Source organism: Lycium ferocissimum, chromosome 4, assembly GCF_029784015.1.
Source record: "Lycium ferocissimum isolate CSIRO_LF1 chromosome 4, AGI_CSIRO_Lferr_CH_V1, whole genome shotgun sequence".
Classification (NCBI taxonomy): domain Eukaryota; kingdom Viridiplantae; phylum Streptophyta; class Magnoliopsida; order Solanales; family Solanaceae; genus Lycium; species Lycium ferocissimum.
Window position 1 is genome coordinate 30,720,635 of NC_081345.1, and position 17,788 is coordinate 30,738,422.

The 17,788-nt window shown below is 32.5% G+C and overlaps 2 protein-coding genes across 7 annotated transcripts; both read right to left on the reverse strand.

The window, feature by feature from the left end:
- Window positions 1–6,496: 6,496 nt before the first annotated feature.
- Window positions 6,497–10,368, reverse strand: LOC132052247 (uncharacterized). 6 transcript variants are annotated; one of them, XM_059443690.1, is made up of 5 exons: window positions 10,077–10,355; window positions 8,756–9,012; window positions 7,941–8,031; window positions 6,877–6,943; window positions 6,497–6,711 (listed from the first exon to the last, which is right to left on the reverse strand). In XM_059443690.1, the coding sequence occupies exons 1-5, from the start codon at window positions 10,142–10,144 to the stop codon at window positions 6,694–6,696; spliced, it is 501 nt and encodes a 166-aa protein (XP_059299673.1). In that variant the 5' UTR covers window positions 10,145–10,355; the 3' UTR covers window positions 6,497–6,693. The 6 variants fall into 6 exon arrangements, with proteins under 6 accessions (XP_059299673.1, XP_059299672.1, XP_059299675.1 ...); XM_059443689.1 differs by having other exon boundaries at window positions 6,497–6,747; window positions 10,077–10,353; XM_059443692.1 differs by having other exon boundaries at window positions 6,497–6,747; window positions 8,756–9,017; window positions 10,077–10,352.
- Window positions 10,369–13,632: 3,264 nt separating this feature from the next.
- On the reverse strand, window positions 13,633–14,747 carry LOC132052248 (uncharacterized). Its single transcript, XM_059443696.1, has 2 exons — window positions 14,336–14,747; window positions 13,633–14,002 (listed from the first exon to the last, which is right to left on the reverse strand). The coding sequence occupies exons 1-2, from the start codon at window positions 14,517–14,519 to the stop codon at window positions 13,833–13,835; spliced, it is 354 nt and encodes a 117-aa protein (XP_059299679.1). The 5' UTR covers window positions 14,520–14,747; the 3' UTR covers window positions 13,633–13,832.
- Window positions 14,748–17,788: the final 3,041 nt, after the last annotated feature.

Below are 17,788 nucleotides of genomic sequence, written 5' to 3' on the forward strand. Positions count from 1 at the left end.
TTTAATCCTTATTTCACCATTCAAATTTTGTCATTTGGCCCCCAGCATCAACCCCGACACCCAGTATTCGAGGTCAATCGGCGTTCGTCATAGTTAGATCTGTCACCTTGCTTCGTTTTATTATCTGTTATAGAATCTGACATTGTATTAAATTAAACCGCGTATCTTTGGCTTCACTTACAAATTTAATTGTTATCCAATTTTAGGGTAAACAAATAATACAGTATGAAGTTCTCCAGACTATGCCACCTTTTTCAGATTAAATGATTCAATTAGTCAACAAATTATTAGTATTAATATTAACCATTAATTATGTATTTGGAAATAGTATTTATTATAAAATAATTATTTATTCATTTTTTAATAAAGAGTTTAATAGACCATGTACCAGGATGTGTGTCCTTTACTTATATAGTGGATGATTTAGTGTATAGAGTTTAGCTTATACACGGAAGATTAAATCATCGGTTCTTATAAGTATAAAATTTGTGTTCACAATCTAAGATGGAAATTGGACAAAACTTTCGGTATGATTGTAGCACAAGATTAAATATAATGTATCTTCATTATGGGAACGGTATAGTTCCGTCTTCTTGTGTTAGTACATTTGTATGTATTGAACGGACCATTTAGAGATAAGTGTTTTTTTACTAAATATATGAAACAACCTCTCTAGCTCATTAAATGTACTTATACTCTTAATCTTGATATGATTATTATGATCAATGTGATTTGTTCATTATTTTGATTTATTAAAAGGTACGACTCAATTGCGGGTCTATGTACTCCTAGTAAATTGGATAATGGCAAAATACATTTGTGAAATAATAATTAGTTGATAGAATCCATGTCTCGACTTTGAGATTGATGATATCCCTTTAGATGCTTATCAGTCTCATGTAAAAATCTATGTGTGATTTTGTATCCATCCTCATGATATAAGTTAAGCGAAATATAAAAGATTCAATTAGTCAATGTCAATGAATTTAATTGATTGGTATTTGTAATCTTAATACGGGGAGTTAAATAAGTTTTTAGATTTCAAAATTGAATCGAGGAGCGCAATTACGAATTTTTTGGAATAATTCGTAATTTATTATGGTAGGATTAATTATATATTAAGTAATTTAATAGGGATAAATTATTTCGCCGTGCCCGAATAATAAAGAATTAAATGGAATCCGATTTCTTGGTGGAAAAGAAAGATCTGCAGGTTTGGGAAAAGCGGTTTAAATCCTAAACTTATATAGTTATAAAAAGGGTCTTAGTGCTAGCTTTTTTACAAGTTTCTACACTTTTTCTATAGAAATTCGTCCACACAAATTTCGTAGATGGTAGGTTATACGGTAGAAGACCCGAACGAGGAGGATGAAAGGTGTGGATGTTTTTGCTCGTCTTGAAGAAGTAGGTTGCATTCATGTTTCAAGAGATAAGTATCAATTTTATGTTTGATTAATATCTTGATTATGTGTTGTCTCTATTACATGCAAGTTGATCCTGGCTATTTGTTTTCGCTGTTTATGCTTATATTCCATCAATAACATGTTCCCGGAAGAAAATCCACTAAATATGTGCATTATTTATATGTGAATTTATCTACTTATTTTATATGAGATTAATTGTGAATTGTGAAATAAGAATCTGTAATACTTAAAACGGAAAAGGGTCAAAATTACCCCTGAACTTTGGGAAATAGTTTATTTAACCCGTTATACACCGTGCCAATTATGCCCTTGTCGTTAACTTATAGTTATACTACGTCAAAAATCTTAAATTACACCGCCACGTGTCAAAAATCACAATGGCCCAACCCATTTCCCCCTATAATTACACCGGATCCGACCCGTCACTTTATTTCACCCAACTCATTTTCGTTATAATCTCTGCTTTGTACAAAGAAGTGTAATTGCATATTATCTCTAAAAATTTGTGCAGTTTCCGAAACTGTATTTCCCTATCCCTGGAGTAATTCTTCAATATCATACCAACAAGCCACCATTTTTTCATGGATCCAAGAAAATACAAGGCGCCTTTTTTGTGCTTCAAATATTCAAAGTTAACAAATCAATATGTTCATCTTCCAATCGACCCACTTCTACTGAGACTAAATGCAACATAAATGTTGGAAATTGAAGTCTGCAGCTTCCTATAGCAAAATCTAAAGCACCCATTTCTCTAACAATTTCACATGAAAATAATGTTACTTTATTTGAAATTTGAAGGTTGTTTAAGTTCTCAAAAGAATTTGGACTACAACTTGAAATATTGAAAGTTCAGTTCACAAGACTTTTTACTGGTGAACATTATACACAATACAATAGAAAAAGATAAGTATCTAATTAATTCAATTTATCTTGTTTGATTAATTTCTTACCCACTAAAATTTTTTAACCCAATCCGACTAATTTTTTTTTCTTTCCTTTATTGGGCCGGGGTCTCGGAAAAAAAATGGCCCAAGTTAAGTTATTTTAGTGGGTAAAAAATTATTTGGGAAAATAATTTTGAAGAGTGGGATGATCCATCACCGTTAGACATAAGGGTATAATTGATCCCATAAGATAAGGGTATAATTGATCCAAAGATTATGAACGAATTATTTTTGTCTGTGGGTAATTTTGGCCCTTTTCGTAAAAGAAAAAAGTTGTTCATTTCTACTCCGTTTTGAACATTATAGCAAGAAGACAAAAAATCCTATAATAATGTGCTAGTCTTACTTCCAAAAAAAAATCTTGAAATAACGAAAAATCCACGAAATGAAATATGATGCATGATAATTTAATGTGTAATTATATCTACTATATTTTATGATATTTGGCCCATAAGATAAATGTGAATTGTCATTAATGAAATAACCCAATCGACGGGTATAAACTGTAATTTTGGCCCTTTTCCGTACTTAAAATAACACAAATACCCAAGAGTTGCATGTCTTGTTTAGGTAAGAATTTAAAACTTGCGCTAGTAATATATAACGCTATATATTTTGTCATCTTAGTACTACATTGTATTCATAACTATCAATCTATCGTTATATACTGTTCGTTGCATATACATAATTTTATACCGTAAAATTTGGATGACTTATACCGTTTTGGTGCCATTTCCATTTTCCTTTGCAACTCTCTCACCATACATTTTCTTTGTGTGTTTCATCAATATCCTTATTTTTCTAAATTTAACTCACATCAATCACACTTTTCGGAGTAGTCACATCATAATTTATCTAGATAAGTTCACTTTGATGATAAGATAAGAAGCAATAATGCAAGATGTGAGAACAAAAATAATCACTCTCGTAACAGATATTTTCTCACATTTAAGTTGCATACTTGATGAAATTGATACAATTCGATCGGTCCAATTAAGCAGGTGATATCCATAAGTTCTTTAGTTCATTCCCAACCATCATTAGAGTAAATCTTCCCTTCACAGTGGCTCAGAATTTATATGTTATTTATGGCATCATGAGTAAAAGAAGATGTGATTTTAGTTTTATACACGCACACACACACAACACTATTAGTATAGTTTAACATGTACATAGTAGCAAGTCTGGTACCATTTTTGTCATGTTAATAATTACTATACTAATGTTTATCGTAGGGATTTACTAGTAGTAATTAGTATGTAATAGGTATTGTGACTGTAAATATCATTTATACATCAGAACTTAAACTTTAGAACATATACTCCGCTAGTGTATTTGAAAAGAAGAAAGAGAGCACATTCGAGTTTGATCTCTTACAAGAACAGCTCGAAATTTGATCAAGCAGCTAGCACAGCAGCTTTTTTCTTGTTCTTTAAATTTGTGCGGTCATATACATATGTCGTAGTAATATGTTGAGATTTGATTAGAAAAAAGCTAGGGTATGCATTCTGCATTAAAATTGATCAAGCATATTTCCATCTACAATAGCTGAATCTAAAACATTTGGTATTGAAGTTATATTGAATAATAATACTAGTGCTATCTATATAAAACATTAATCACTTTGTAGAACTGGTACCTCGCCCTCCCCTACTCTAGCATTCTAATTTATTTCTAATCTGGATAGTGGATATTAGGAGCGACAGAGCTAGATATAGCTTACCGGTTCGGCAGAACCAAATAGTTTTGGTCCAAATTCTTTTTTTGTCTAAATAAATCAATTGAAAATGTATAAATTATTAATAATTTAGAATCCAGTAACGTAAAAGAATTAGAATCTGAACCAATAAACTTCAAATACTGGCTCCGCCTCCGACTAGCTTTATCTCTCCATGCAAGTTACTGATGTCAAGAAAACTAATCTCTGCATCTGCATTTCCATGAAAGAAGATAATATGTGTCATCCTTTTCATCATCCCTCCTCTTCTGGTGAGGTGGGATGATTAGAGTTGCCCTACATGTTTGGCAATTCATGCACTTGTTTACACAATCTGGTGGTCTTGACCCCATCATCACCATTTTCCTTAGCATTCCCACTGAGCAAACAAATTAAAAATTTAAACATTTGAAACAAGAATTTAAATTTCATAAAAGGTTTTAAAGTGTGACTCCACCTGATTCAGAAGGTTGAAATGTAAGAGACTGTAGAAGGACCAATGTAACTACAATCTTCAGACGAAACGTGCATGTCCTTGACAGAACCATTACTTTGCTTATGGCTATAATTTGTACCAATGTTTTATTCCAAGGTGATAGGGATGTGTTTCTTTTGATTTATTACAGGTTGTAGAGTGGTATTTATGTATAGACAAGGTTGATTTACTGTTTTTCTGAAAGAAGGGACAGTAAAGCTTCTTCACCAATCACATGACAATTCACATGGAAAATTTAATACTCCACTCGAAATTTTCTGCTTTATTCTGGGAATTGCTCATTGCAGTTGACAGTTTGACGAGTTTGCTTACATCGATCAAATTGATTCTCCAGTATCAAAATGTGAAGTTTCAAAACAGGGTAAATTGATTAGTCAAAATCGAATCCTGACTTCTGATGTAACGACGCCTGTCTTCCTAAAAGGCAATTGAGTTCTATATTCCGTTCTAGGAATAAGGTCAATTTCTTTTTCGGTATGTGGAGTTTTCTTTCGTTGTTACGACAGGCTGAGAGCAATGCCCGCTCCCTTGCCAACTGAGGAAGAACAATCTCTCCCAGAATACCGATCCTCCCTAGTTCAATCGGAAAATCGAGAAGCCCGTTGCTTTAGGTGGAGAAGTTCTAACCGGCCTAGCCTAACCAACCGCTACAAGCGGGCAGGAAATAGATGTGGTGGAGACTCAAGTCAAGGCGATGGATCATATGACACACTTTCATTTTTAATCGATCCCAAAAAGAATGACACGTTTCCTTATTTGACAGCAATTTAACTTTAAACCCTACCTTTTACGCTAACGGGATGATTTATAACCATACAAATATCTTTGACTTATTTCAGACCACAAGATTAAAAAATCTTTCTTTATTTCTTAAATTCCGTGTTCAATCAAATTACATCATATAAATTGGGATGGAGGGAGTATATTTTTTTGTTACCGTCGTGTCACTGTTAAAACCTTTATGACTAGATGAATAGGCAGAAGGAAGCCTCTCATTTCCATTAGTTTTCTCTGGAAACGAATCTGTACATTGATAAAAAATACCCTCCCAAAAATGAGATTCACTGTGTAAAAAGAAACTTGGTTCTTTCAGTTTGACTCTGACACGACTAAAAATCCTGTGGCAACTGATAAGACATCACAATAGCTCTCTTCTTGTCCTCGAGGTTAACTGCAAGAAATCTCGTAGTAGAACTTGGGACTCTATTTGTTACTTAGAGTCCTTCAGTTTCTATTATAGAGTTTTTGAAGGTACACCACATCAATAGAACCAATCAAAAAGTATGGAATCCTTCAATTTTGACAACAGGTGCAACTCCAACTCAGCTTCCCAGGTAAAATAATCAGGCAACTTACTTTTTGAAAGTTAACAATATACTTCGCAGAAATTTAAATGCTTTTCAATACTAGTACTACTATTTATCAAACTTCCACGTCAACTTTAAAATCTGAAGGTGAACGAAGTAATCAGCTAAGTCAGAAGACAAGATTGACGAATAACATACTAGCCTGATGCTTCGAACATGAAATGGAACATACTCTGTTTCTATCTTAAATCTAAAACTGAAAAGGTTCTTACAAGTCATTTTCGTCTGAAACTAACAAGAAAACAAAAGAACACTGTTACAACAGTTGAATTTCACATGACATGAATTTCGCTGAAGGTGCTTCCGATGAAAGGGTCACACAGAATTTAGAACTGCTCAAGTAAGGTAGGCTTTCAAGATAGATCTGATACCCTCTAGGTGGACAGTGATACATCATGATGGATGAGATTACAACTACTTTGAAAGAGGGTTTTACAAATTTGGTTGGCTTGAATGTGGAAGATTCCGTAGTGTAATGATCATCACAGTAGTTCCCTTCTTTTCCCTCAATCAATTAATAGAGCATAAGAAATAAACACCCGCTAGCAGAACCAGAAGAGTCCATAGTTTTTATAAACGTCAACAGGTTTCCCAGCACAATAGTTCGTTTAAATGTACACCAAGTAGATTACATATCATTTACAAAACACCCCATATCCAGAAACCTCTTCGAAGCAAATCAAGTTTAGATCATCCTAGACCTACTCCCTTGACAATTTGTCCCGCAGCCTTTGCTTGCAACATCTTAATCATACATTCCTTCCTGCTCCCAAACATCCACAAGAAAATCTACCATTTCCTGCCCGTTTTATATGAGACGATAACATTTATTTAAATAAAGAACATTTTTAATAAAGTGGGGAAAGTTAAATAAAGCACAGTAGAGAAGTATTCAATACAATTAAGCTTTTTCAACAAGCAGACTTACAGCAAGTGGGATAGGCTTGGCAAATGGCTTGTTGCTCCCCAGCAGACTATCATAGGTAGCATTCCAACTGCAAAAACAAAATTACAATTAAAGTATGATCCATCAATAGAAATTATTTACTGGAGCAGAGAACAAAACATCCAAGCGTGATTATTCCTAAAATCCAAGCTAAACATCTGAATTTCCTACTCATGCAAATCCCAAGCATCATCCTCTCTGGCTTCTGCAGCCTTTCCTCCTTCAACTGTTAACCTTAATGTAGGACCACCCTATAAAAGTAATTCGACACAATTTTAACCTTTCTATCCCAACTTTAAGTGGAAATGCTACAACCCAATACATACAAATCAGTAATGAGACAGAAGGTGACAATAGTATCGCCTCATTAAGCAACTGAAAATATTTGGCTAGGTCAAAGAGCCACACCTCAACTCTAACGTGTGCCATGTTCACATGGGATATTTACCTTTAAGGAGTTTTAGACAGTTATAATTTTAGAACTTGTTGCAGCATGTCACAATTAAACAGGGTTACTGCACCAAAGAGGTGTTCGATCCCACTAACAGACTGTTGAATTATACTCCTTTGGTATACAATTTGCCAACTAAACATCAATCCTATCAGAATAATTTTGGCCTAATTTGCTTGGATCTAATTTGTTGAAGAAAGAAGATATGGTGAAATGTTGTACATTTGCCTTGCCAGAGCTCTAGAATGCTACATTTTATGATCAGAATTCAGAAACTCAAAAAACACCTAGATAATTACCCATGCCAAAAGAATAGCACCATGTCCAACCTATCACTTTGATTCCATTCTTTCAAATCCAGCTGCAGCATAGCACCTTTTTCTTCCCACAATAAGTTTCGCCCTATCACCATATATGATTTATTTCCTTCATTTTTAATCAAAGAATCATAATTTAGGGACAAACTGACAACAGCTTCAGTTGTTTAATGAGATGCTAAAACTTGAAATACTAGATCATTTGTAGTCAATTTATTGTAAGACAGTGCAGGGTTTTCGAAGTATCAGATAGTTCGGTAAAAATGATAACATCAAACCTTAATTTGGGTTCAAGTAGCTGTTTTGGTTGGTTCTCAGGAATTTTATGTCCGACCCACTGCTGTCTGATTTGGTTCCAGCGAACAAATCCTGATAGAAACGAACTGGCTGCATAAGTTAACTCATAAAAATGGATACCAAAAAGATGATGACAAGGACCAGAAAAACAGTCAGGAAAGAGTCCACAAATCCATAAATATATTTTTTCGAAACCTATTGGCTGATCAATCTTGGTCTTAGGACCTTTTTACACAGAGACAGACACAAGGAGCAACTTTACAAACTTCTAACATCCCCGAGGGCCGAGGGGGATTAGTAGGAATATCTGGAACATCTACATTCTGGAGAACTGGTATTCGATAAAGATTAAAGTATCTTTATTTATATAAGTTGTTTAGGCTCCAGAAAGCTTTAGAACAAGTACCCCCTAGATTTGCCAAGTGCAGCAGCTTTCTTGCCACATATTTGCTCGTCAAGCATAATAATACGTTTTCAAGACTATCAAATATTAGGGGCAACATAGGGAATATTTTTAGAAGAATAATGATCGATATGATCCATAGTCGACCACAGGTCCAAACCCGTCTAAAAAAAGAGAGAGGGACAAGCGAACAAAGAAAAGAAAGAAGTCAATTGATGAAGCATGAGTACTCCCTCTAGCCGTCTAAAGTTCACATTTGACAACTGAGATTATATTGGTCATGTTGAATAAAAAAGTTTCCATCGGAAACATTGTGGTTCATCTAAAAACCAGGGTGACAAAGAAGGCACGGAACGATATTAAGGTAAGTGAGCACGAAGATCAGACACCTACCATGATTTACAAATTCAGAATGGTTTGTCGTATTTGCAGTGCCATGAGCATCGTGTGTCTGAGTAGATGTACTAATTGACGAGATGCTTCCTCGTGACTGAGCTGCACTGTGGTTATCCATGTCACACGTGCTAGTTGTCCAAAAGTCGGCAGATAGTTTAGCTTTATGTACTAAATGATCTAGATGTTTTTGCCCATTCAGTGGTTCATGAACTGAAGAAGTTAATTTGGTTTTACTACTGGATCCCAGACAGCCACTGCACTGTTACAAAGACATTTCTTTCTGTAAGAATCGATTAGAATACATAAAACGCAGTAAATACTACCTACAAGAAAGGTCTTCTAGCCAGACAACTCAAAATTAATTTTCATGCCACGTACACAATGGAAAGGATTAAATGGCTATAGGGCAAGGATGAAACAACATTTCCACCTCACTAGGATTGACTGACTCTTCCACAGATCATCAAAACCATATCGACCTCTATCAGTAATGAGGTTTAGAGGCTATACTACTATATATCTAATTTAAATTATCAAGTTTATTTAATTATTTCTTTAACAAGTTACAGAAATATGGAGTGTCATACGGATGGACAGACTGAGATTTGGGACAACCCGATGACAGGGGTAGTGTAACACCAATTACTAGTAAAGTTTCTTCTATCACTGTGTAGACTAGATTCAAGCAAATAACATCAGTATTTAAGTTTGACTAAATAACTTAGAGACCTACATTTTGAAGAAAGTAGTTATTTTAACTACTCTAAACTCCTAGGCTTCCTCGGAGACAAGTGAACTACATTTTGCATTTTAAAACATGTCGAGAAAAAAATTTTCCTCAAAGAATCAAAATTATATGCATAAAAAGTTGTTCCTCTTTCCTCGTTCACCATCTTCCGTTCCACCAGTATGTCATTCATTCATAAAGAAATTAAAGCATAGAAAACCTAAAAAGTTAGAAAAGCAAATAATTTCCGGATCACAAATTTGGGCAAATTAAATACTTCCATAGTGATTGATTATATCACTATTCACATTTATACAATTTCAATCAAGTAGACCTCAATCCTAAAGCAGTTGGGGGTTAACTATATAAATACTCTGTTTCCATTTTATTAAGGCCCATTTCAGATGATTGTCGTAGACTATTTTTAAGCTATGACAACCACTAGTGTTAAAAAATTCTACAATAATTCTTTCCTCATGAACCATATCTGCTCAAACGCCTAAACAAAAAAGCCCTAATTGAATAAACAACATAAAAACCAACAAAAATTCCATAGTAATTAAGCTATGATGGAGACCAAAAATGTATTACCCCATGCATGCGATAAATTGGAGGAACCAAGCTGAAATAGATCGGATAAGAAACAATGTTGCCACCATAAACCAAGATAAAAATTTCACAGGGCCTGTAATAAACAAGACAAAAATGTAACAAAATAATTGCACAAATCGAAGGGGTAAATTGAGGTGAAGGAATTAAATAGCAGATATACTGAGAGAGAAAGTCAGAGCAATCTCTCTCCGTGGGGCTCAACCCTCCAGAAAATGGATGCGGTGAAATTGCCTTTCAATTAATCATTAGACGCCTATTTCACGCCGCTTCTCTCCTATTTATACAGGAGCTTAGCCCGATGATTAGAATGGATTTAAACATTTTATTTTGGGCCCCATATAGACCCATATTTCTTTTAAAAACTTTTTGTGAGGTTAACGAGAGATTTAGCTATTGTATTGTATTGCGTTGTTAGTTTAAATTCAATACCTATTTTGATTTTTACTTAAATTTTATTATATCGTATCGTAAAATTCATCGTTAAATAATTTAAAAAGTGTCATTTTGTAACTATCGATTTCTTGTGATCGCATTGTTACCTTTTTTTCCTCATTTTATCTTTACTTATTATCTAATAATTCTATTTTATTCTTTACCCTATCTTTTTATAGTAGCTCTACCCCGTACCCTTCTTCTTTTTTGTAGATTTATTTTTCAAATTGCTAATTTAACATTATGTTACAACGGAAAACGATATCATCTATCCAAATGTTATATCCATCAAAACAATACATTTACAATACAACACAATACAATACGATACATTATGAAACAATATGTAACAACCATTCAAACAGAGCGTACACAAATTGAATTATATCAGATTTTTATTAACGATTAATTTTGTTTTAAAAAGTTGTGCAAAAATATCCTCTGTTTGTGAAGAGTTTAATTTTTGAAGGATCATCAGAAAACTTGTAACAAAAGCATGGGGGGTTACCAAGATTTAGTACCAAATAAAAAACTTGGTAGATCACTAGGAGTTTAGATAATGGGTTCACCACAAGTTTTCGCAAATTAATGGGATTATAGTACAAGTATAGTGACTTCAAATAAATTGTTCATAAATTCTAGCAGTTTAGGATTTTCTGATGGATAGATTTGCCATAAGTTCTAGCGAATCACCAAATTTTTAGTACGAGTTGTGTATAAGATTTTAAACAAAATGTTTACAATATCTAGTGAATAACTATAAGTTCAAAGAAAATTCAAAAAAATATTTTGCTTTGAAATTGATCCCAAAATAGTCAAAATTTACTCCAAACTTGATGTCCAGTATTGCAATATGAGTCCTAACATTATCTAATGATTTAAATTAGATTCAAACCCTCAAAAATCGATATAACCACTTTATCATCTTCAGTAATCAAGCTTTACGAAAACCAACAATGGTACTCTTCATATTTAAAAGTAAACATATGCAAATTTAGATGGGAACATAATAAGTATTCAGCCAGATCCATTTGTGAAGAAGTTCTTTTATCTTCTTGAAACGAGGATCCATTTTTTGCAATTTAACGCCTCTATCAATGTGGTTGAGTTTATTATGGCAAGAAAAATGAAGTTGCGTTATTTTTCCATTAGTTTTAATTTCACGATAATAATCCATAGTTTACATTACAAGAATTGAATTATCATGAACTTTGAAAAGTGAATCTTTATCGTTCTCTTTAAATTGCAATTATTGTAAATTTTAGTTATGTGTTAAACAACCCTAAAAGTTATTGTTGGTTTACTTAAGTCGTGTTACAAATATCACATTTCTTAACTACTTAATCATCCCTTGATTATGTGTTTTGCTCTTTTTATATTATATCAAGGAAGGGGAGGAGAGAAAAAGAAAAATATATTACGCTCTTGTATTGGCATTTGATATTTATACCAAGCGAGACATCTATTATACAGTAGTTTGTGTATTTTTTAAGTATATATTTTATCTCTTTATATTCTTTTTCTATCTCCTTTTTACTTTCCTGGGACTGTATATATGGTGGAGTTGCGCTTTATTAAAGTTGACACGTGATTTTTGCGTGTTCTTCCTCCTCCTCCTAATTTTCTTTTCTTTCCCTTGAATGAGAAATTAGGAATTTAGGATGAACGTGTTAGATTAGGGGCTAGAATTGTCAACTTCCGTTTTGTATGTGTGTTTTGTACATAATTCCTTATTTTATAGAACATGTGAGAATTATGATGAAATTTCAAGATTTCTATTCATCTTGCAGCTGTTCCAATCTTGTGGTTGCCACAATTGATCCATTATAAACTTGTGAACCGCAGTCACTTAAGAACCTAAAACTTTGTGATTTTATAGCCAAAAGTTCAACAAAGCACTACTCTTTAGTCTTCTCTGTTTTATTGGAAAGGTAATATCACATAGATATCCTAGGTATTTCACCTTACTTAAATTTCTGGTTATTAGAGGCAAATACCGGATTTTAATTTAAAAGATTAACTATTATTCACTACTAAAGAAAAGGGAAAAAACCGATGGATTTTTTTTTTTTTTTAAAGAAAACCAACATATTTTCGTCAATTAATTATAATTATTTTTTAAGTTTTGTTCTAAAATAAAACGGCGATAAACCTCAATTTTTTTTTTTTTTTTAAGTAAGACTAACGAACTCCGTCTGTTTTTAGAGCGCAAAATTGCAATTTAAAGTATAAATTAAAACAATGAAAGTGTTTGATCAAAGAGCATGAGTGGTAGAATTGTTCAATATGTAAATACTTGAGTTCAATTCCAAGTTGCTACACTGCATTTTTTTTTTTTTTTAATTTTTAAAAAAGACAGGTTCCTTGGTTTTGGGCATTTTTCAGTGGTGATTTTGCTTGAACACGAGATGAGAATCCAAAATTGATTGCTCAATGACTGAATGTTGTCAATCCCGCTGGCAGAAACAATTGAGTCTAGATATTCATATTCTAAAATAATGTTTGTAGAAACATAAATTTTATTGGGTGAAATTCATACAAAATTTGAATTAAATCCATGATAATTTGGGTTGAACAATTAATTCAGACTGCACAATTAAATAAGTCCATTCAATTAAATTCAAGTTCAAGGTCCATTTCATCTTGAGGTACAAAACTCATGCCATGTGACATGGCATCCGGTCAAATTCAAACCAACAAAATGATGCCACGTGCTCAAATGATGTAGCAATCTAAAGGGTCAAATACAAGAGCCAATAAAAAACCGCCAAGTGTCTAAAATGACATGTCTTGGCCAATCACAAGCGACCTTATCACATAGCATTTGTGATAAGCTTGATGATTGACATGAGCCAATCAGAATAAAGCAAGAGAGTTCATCTGCACTTGACTTGCCTACTCCCTACAACTTAAATAGCGAGTTTACATAACTTTCCGAGAACATTAAATAACGAAGTACTGCTCGACATTCTTAGGGATCGCAATACATCTCTAGGAGATCCAAATCATCCTGCAATTCGAGAAATACGCTACCGAAGGCCCTCGAATCACGGAAACGTTTAGGAGAGAAGAATCAAAAGAACAACGAATTGTACTCACAAGATTCATATATAAAATTACATTTTTCTTTTATTTTTTATTGCAGTTAATTTTCGGCACTTGAAAATTTGTTGCGAACAATGTTCATACATTATGATTTACAACCAAATCGGGAGCCTAAAATTTCTAATATTCTTTTCTACAGATCAATAAGAAAATTCAATGCGATGTACCCGATCTTTTGAGAATTCCAGTGTACAAAGCTCAACGATTCGATGGCATACCCAAAATCTTGTTCCCATAACAATTACTAGAACTTCTATAATGTTCTCTTCTGTACTCCTCGCTATTGCCATTTGAATCTTTCACATCAGCTGCAAAATGAACTCTTCTCTTCTTACTCTTCTTCTTTCTCGAATCCTTTTTCTTCTCGCCTGTTAACATGAAAACTGTCACACTCAAACAGGGATGATACCTATAAATTACTCCCTCCCTCCTAATTTGTCTAATATTTTTAGCTTTCAAGATTCAAACTAGATAAATTTTGACCAACATTTTAATGTATCTGCCCATCTTATTGACATGTGATGAATTACAACTTACAATACTTTTTTAATAATTTTTAAATATTTAAAATGTTAATTTTAAAATATTAATTTATCTAATTCAGTTTAACTTCAAAAGTTAGTTAAATTGACTCGATCACAAAAAGAGTCCAACAAATTGGGACATAAAAAGAGCTACCTAGTTTTAGGAGAAAATGGTACCTGAAGATAAACAAGACTTCAGACTATGCTTTTTATGTGGAGAATTTTGAACATTCTTGGCAAGTTCAAGCTTGGCAGTTTCAATATACTTTTCCCCAAGAAGATCAAAAAGAATGACGGTGCCGGCAGAAACGGCCATGGCTGTTGCTAAGACAATACCCTGTGAGCTCATTAAACTGGACATAACAATAATGGTAGAGTTGAATTGATGAAATTGATTAGAAGAAAGACGAATGAATGTAAGTTAAGAAAGTAGCAACTAAGACTTCAATGGAGATCGCTTATTGTTGAGTAGTATGGCTAGTTAATTGGTATAGAGGCTAGCTAGCTCCAGCTAATTAGCAATAGATACTCTACTTGTTGTTGCCGTGTCCCGTGAGTCGTCACAGAGAGGGTTCAAGGACACAGTTAGGTGGGAATCGGTACATGCTCCCCTGCTCTTATATACACAATGCTCCGTCCGTCCCAAAATAAATGTTGTTTTAGTATAAAAAAAACATTCTAAAATAAGTGACATCTTAGAAATTCAAGATAAAAACTGGCAAGTGTTTTCAAGTTTCAACTATGACCTAAGTATTAAAGAAATAGTCATCTTTAATATTGCTTAATTATCAAAAAACATTTAATAAATATAAGTAATTTAGTAAACTCCACATTCATTTATTGATTTCTTGAGCATGATTTTTGATAAGATGACACTTATTTTGGGACGGATTGAGTAGTAAATAGTACTCCTACGTCTCAATTTGGCATTTTTCGGATGTCGAAAATCAAAGAAGTTTTTTTTTTCACTGTAATTTTTTCACATGCCTTAAATATTTTAATTATCAATTATTGTAATTTATAATTTTTTTTACGTAATCAACGAGTATGTAATTTCAAAAACTAAAAGATTTCATGTTCAAATTCAAGTCAAAATTAAAAATTTAACTCACAAAATTTGAACAGTGCCACAAAAATTGAGAGACAAAAGAGTGTATGAATTTTTTAGTCAATCAAATCATTTATAGTCATTACTGAGTAGTAAATATCTTTTAACAAACACTTGCCTTTTAAGTTAGTTTTCGGGATTAAGTTAGGCCTAAGATATATTAGTTATCATGATATCAGAATGAGTCTCATATTCTCATTCCAATTCTTGATTTACCCGATATATACATTTGTCTTAGTTATATAATTTTGACAATTCTTACCTCTTGAGTTAAGCTCAAATTTCCTTTTCTATCAATTAATTTTTTAATATGATAAAAATAGTACTATAAGCTGTTAGCATAAGTTAAAATTATATTTATAGTGTAATCTTTTTAATAATATTAGTGTAAAAAAAAAATGTGGTGAAATGTATACTCTCGTATTTGGGTTTGGTTTTTGGCTTTTTCTTTCAATAGTGCAAGTGCAAGTGCACGAAAGGGGAAAGAGAGAAGAAACCAGCTAGAGAAGCTGGATGGTCAAAGTTTGAGTTGTGTAAAGCTGGGCATTCAGTTATGAACTTATGGTTGTGGGCGTTGGAGTCAGTGCTAGAATTCTAAGTTGGCGTTTGGCCACAAGAATATATTGACTTTATTTAAGATTTTTTATTAAACTTTTTTCACTTTTTGTGATTTTAAACTTATTATGTAAGATTTCGAATACAACTTAAAATATATATATAAAAAAAACTTATTTTTTTTTAAAATTCACTTTTTTTTACTTTTTTACAACTACATTCATCAAAAACTACAATTTCAAAAACTATGACCAAACACAACTCCAAAATTCCAAAAAAAGTGAATTTTTTTTTTGTATCTATGGACAAACGAGGCCTAAGTTTATGAGTCTAGATTTTGAAAAGGAAAAAATTATTCTCTTCATCTCAATTTAAGTGTCAAAGTTTAAGGACTATAAAGGGACTTTTGAATCTTGTAATCTTAAATTAAAGATGTGGGTAATTTATTAAAATATTCTTTGAATTTTGTGATTTTAAACTTGTCATGTAGGATGTCTGAATTGCCTACTTATTAAATATATAAAAAAAAGAGACTTTTGAATCTTGTATTTTTAAATTAAAAGATGTGGGTAATGTATTAAAAAAATATTTTTTGAATTTTATGATTTTAAACAAAATCGGTAGGATGTAAATTGCTTACTTATTGAAAAATATATAAAAAACAATGCTCTTTTTGGGACATATTAAACAAAAACTAAAACAATTAAATTAGGACGAAAAAAATATTAAATTCTTGATAAATTATTTATACATATTATGTGTATTTTTTAGCGCGTTACAAAATCTATATCAAAGCCACTGAATTTTACAAACCCGTAATTGGCATTATGCTAGCTCCGCTCTGGTCAACACAGTCCCCACAAGGCTAGCCAGTAGGCTTTTAAGGTGTGTGTTTAATGTGTTGAATGAAAAAAAAAACAAAATTGATGAAATCGCGTCGATGCGCTCATAGCTGAGGGGAATTAGAAAGGTGGAGAATTGGAGACGTGGAAGTTCTCGCTTCTTCTTTGCTTTAGAAAGTCAAGCGAAAGTGAATTCCGTACCTGTCACTGTTGAGTGCAGCAAATAGAAAAATCGAATTAAACAAAAACTGAATTAAATTGGGAAAAATGACATTCTATCCGTCCCAATTTATGATACAATTTGACTAAACACGAATTCTTAAAAAGAAAGAAAGACTTTTAAAATTTATAATCTAAAATAAAGTCATAAATATTTGTATGGTTATAAATTATTTCATTAAGAGTAGAAAGAAAATTTTGAGTTAAATTTTTTTTTAAATATAAAATGTATCATTCTTTTTGGCAACGACTGAAAAGAAAAGTGTATCATATAAATTGGGACAGAGAGAATACTTTTTTTATTTAGTTTGATTTTAGTTTAGAAGGCGTTTGACCATAGAAATCAAATATTTTTTCACTTTATTTTGAATTTTTGAAGTTGGAGTTAAAGTTGAAGATAACATATTTATTTGGTTAACTTAACTACCTTATAGACGAATGAAAACACATGCAAAAAGAATTTCAAAATTTGAACCGAAAGTATATGATTAAAACACATTATTAGGAGTTGAGGTGTTCAATTGAAACATGATTTAGTTCGTGTGTCTAAATTATCGTGACAAGTTTAAGGGCTATATATTAAGCCATGTTGGGATTACATAACAATTTATCTTAATGTCCAAACACTATTTTAACTTCCAAATTGACCAAACGCCTATGAATGTTCCTTTTGTATTTATATGCCATCCTCCTATGCACAGAGGAATTAACGACGGCACTAGAACGGTGGATATTTTATAGCACACTATCTATTTTCTTCTGCTATTTTTAACTGTCACGCATCCCCTAATTTAATAATCATAGGAACCCGCCCCCCTCTTAGAAAAGCTTAACAATAAAAGACTAAACAAAACAAAGAAGAATATTAATGAAGTGAACATTAAAAAAGGTGGCTGGAAAATGTGG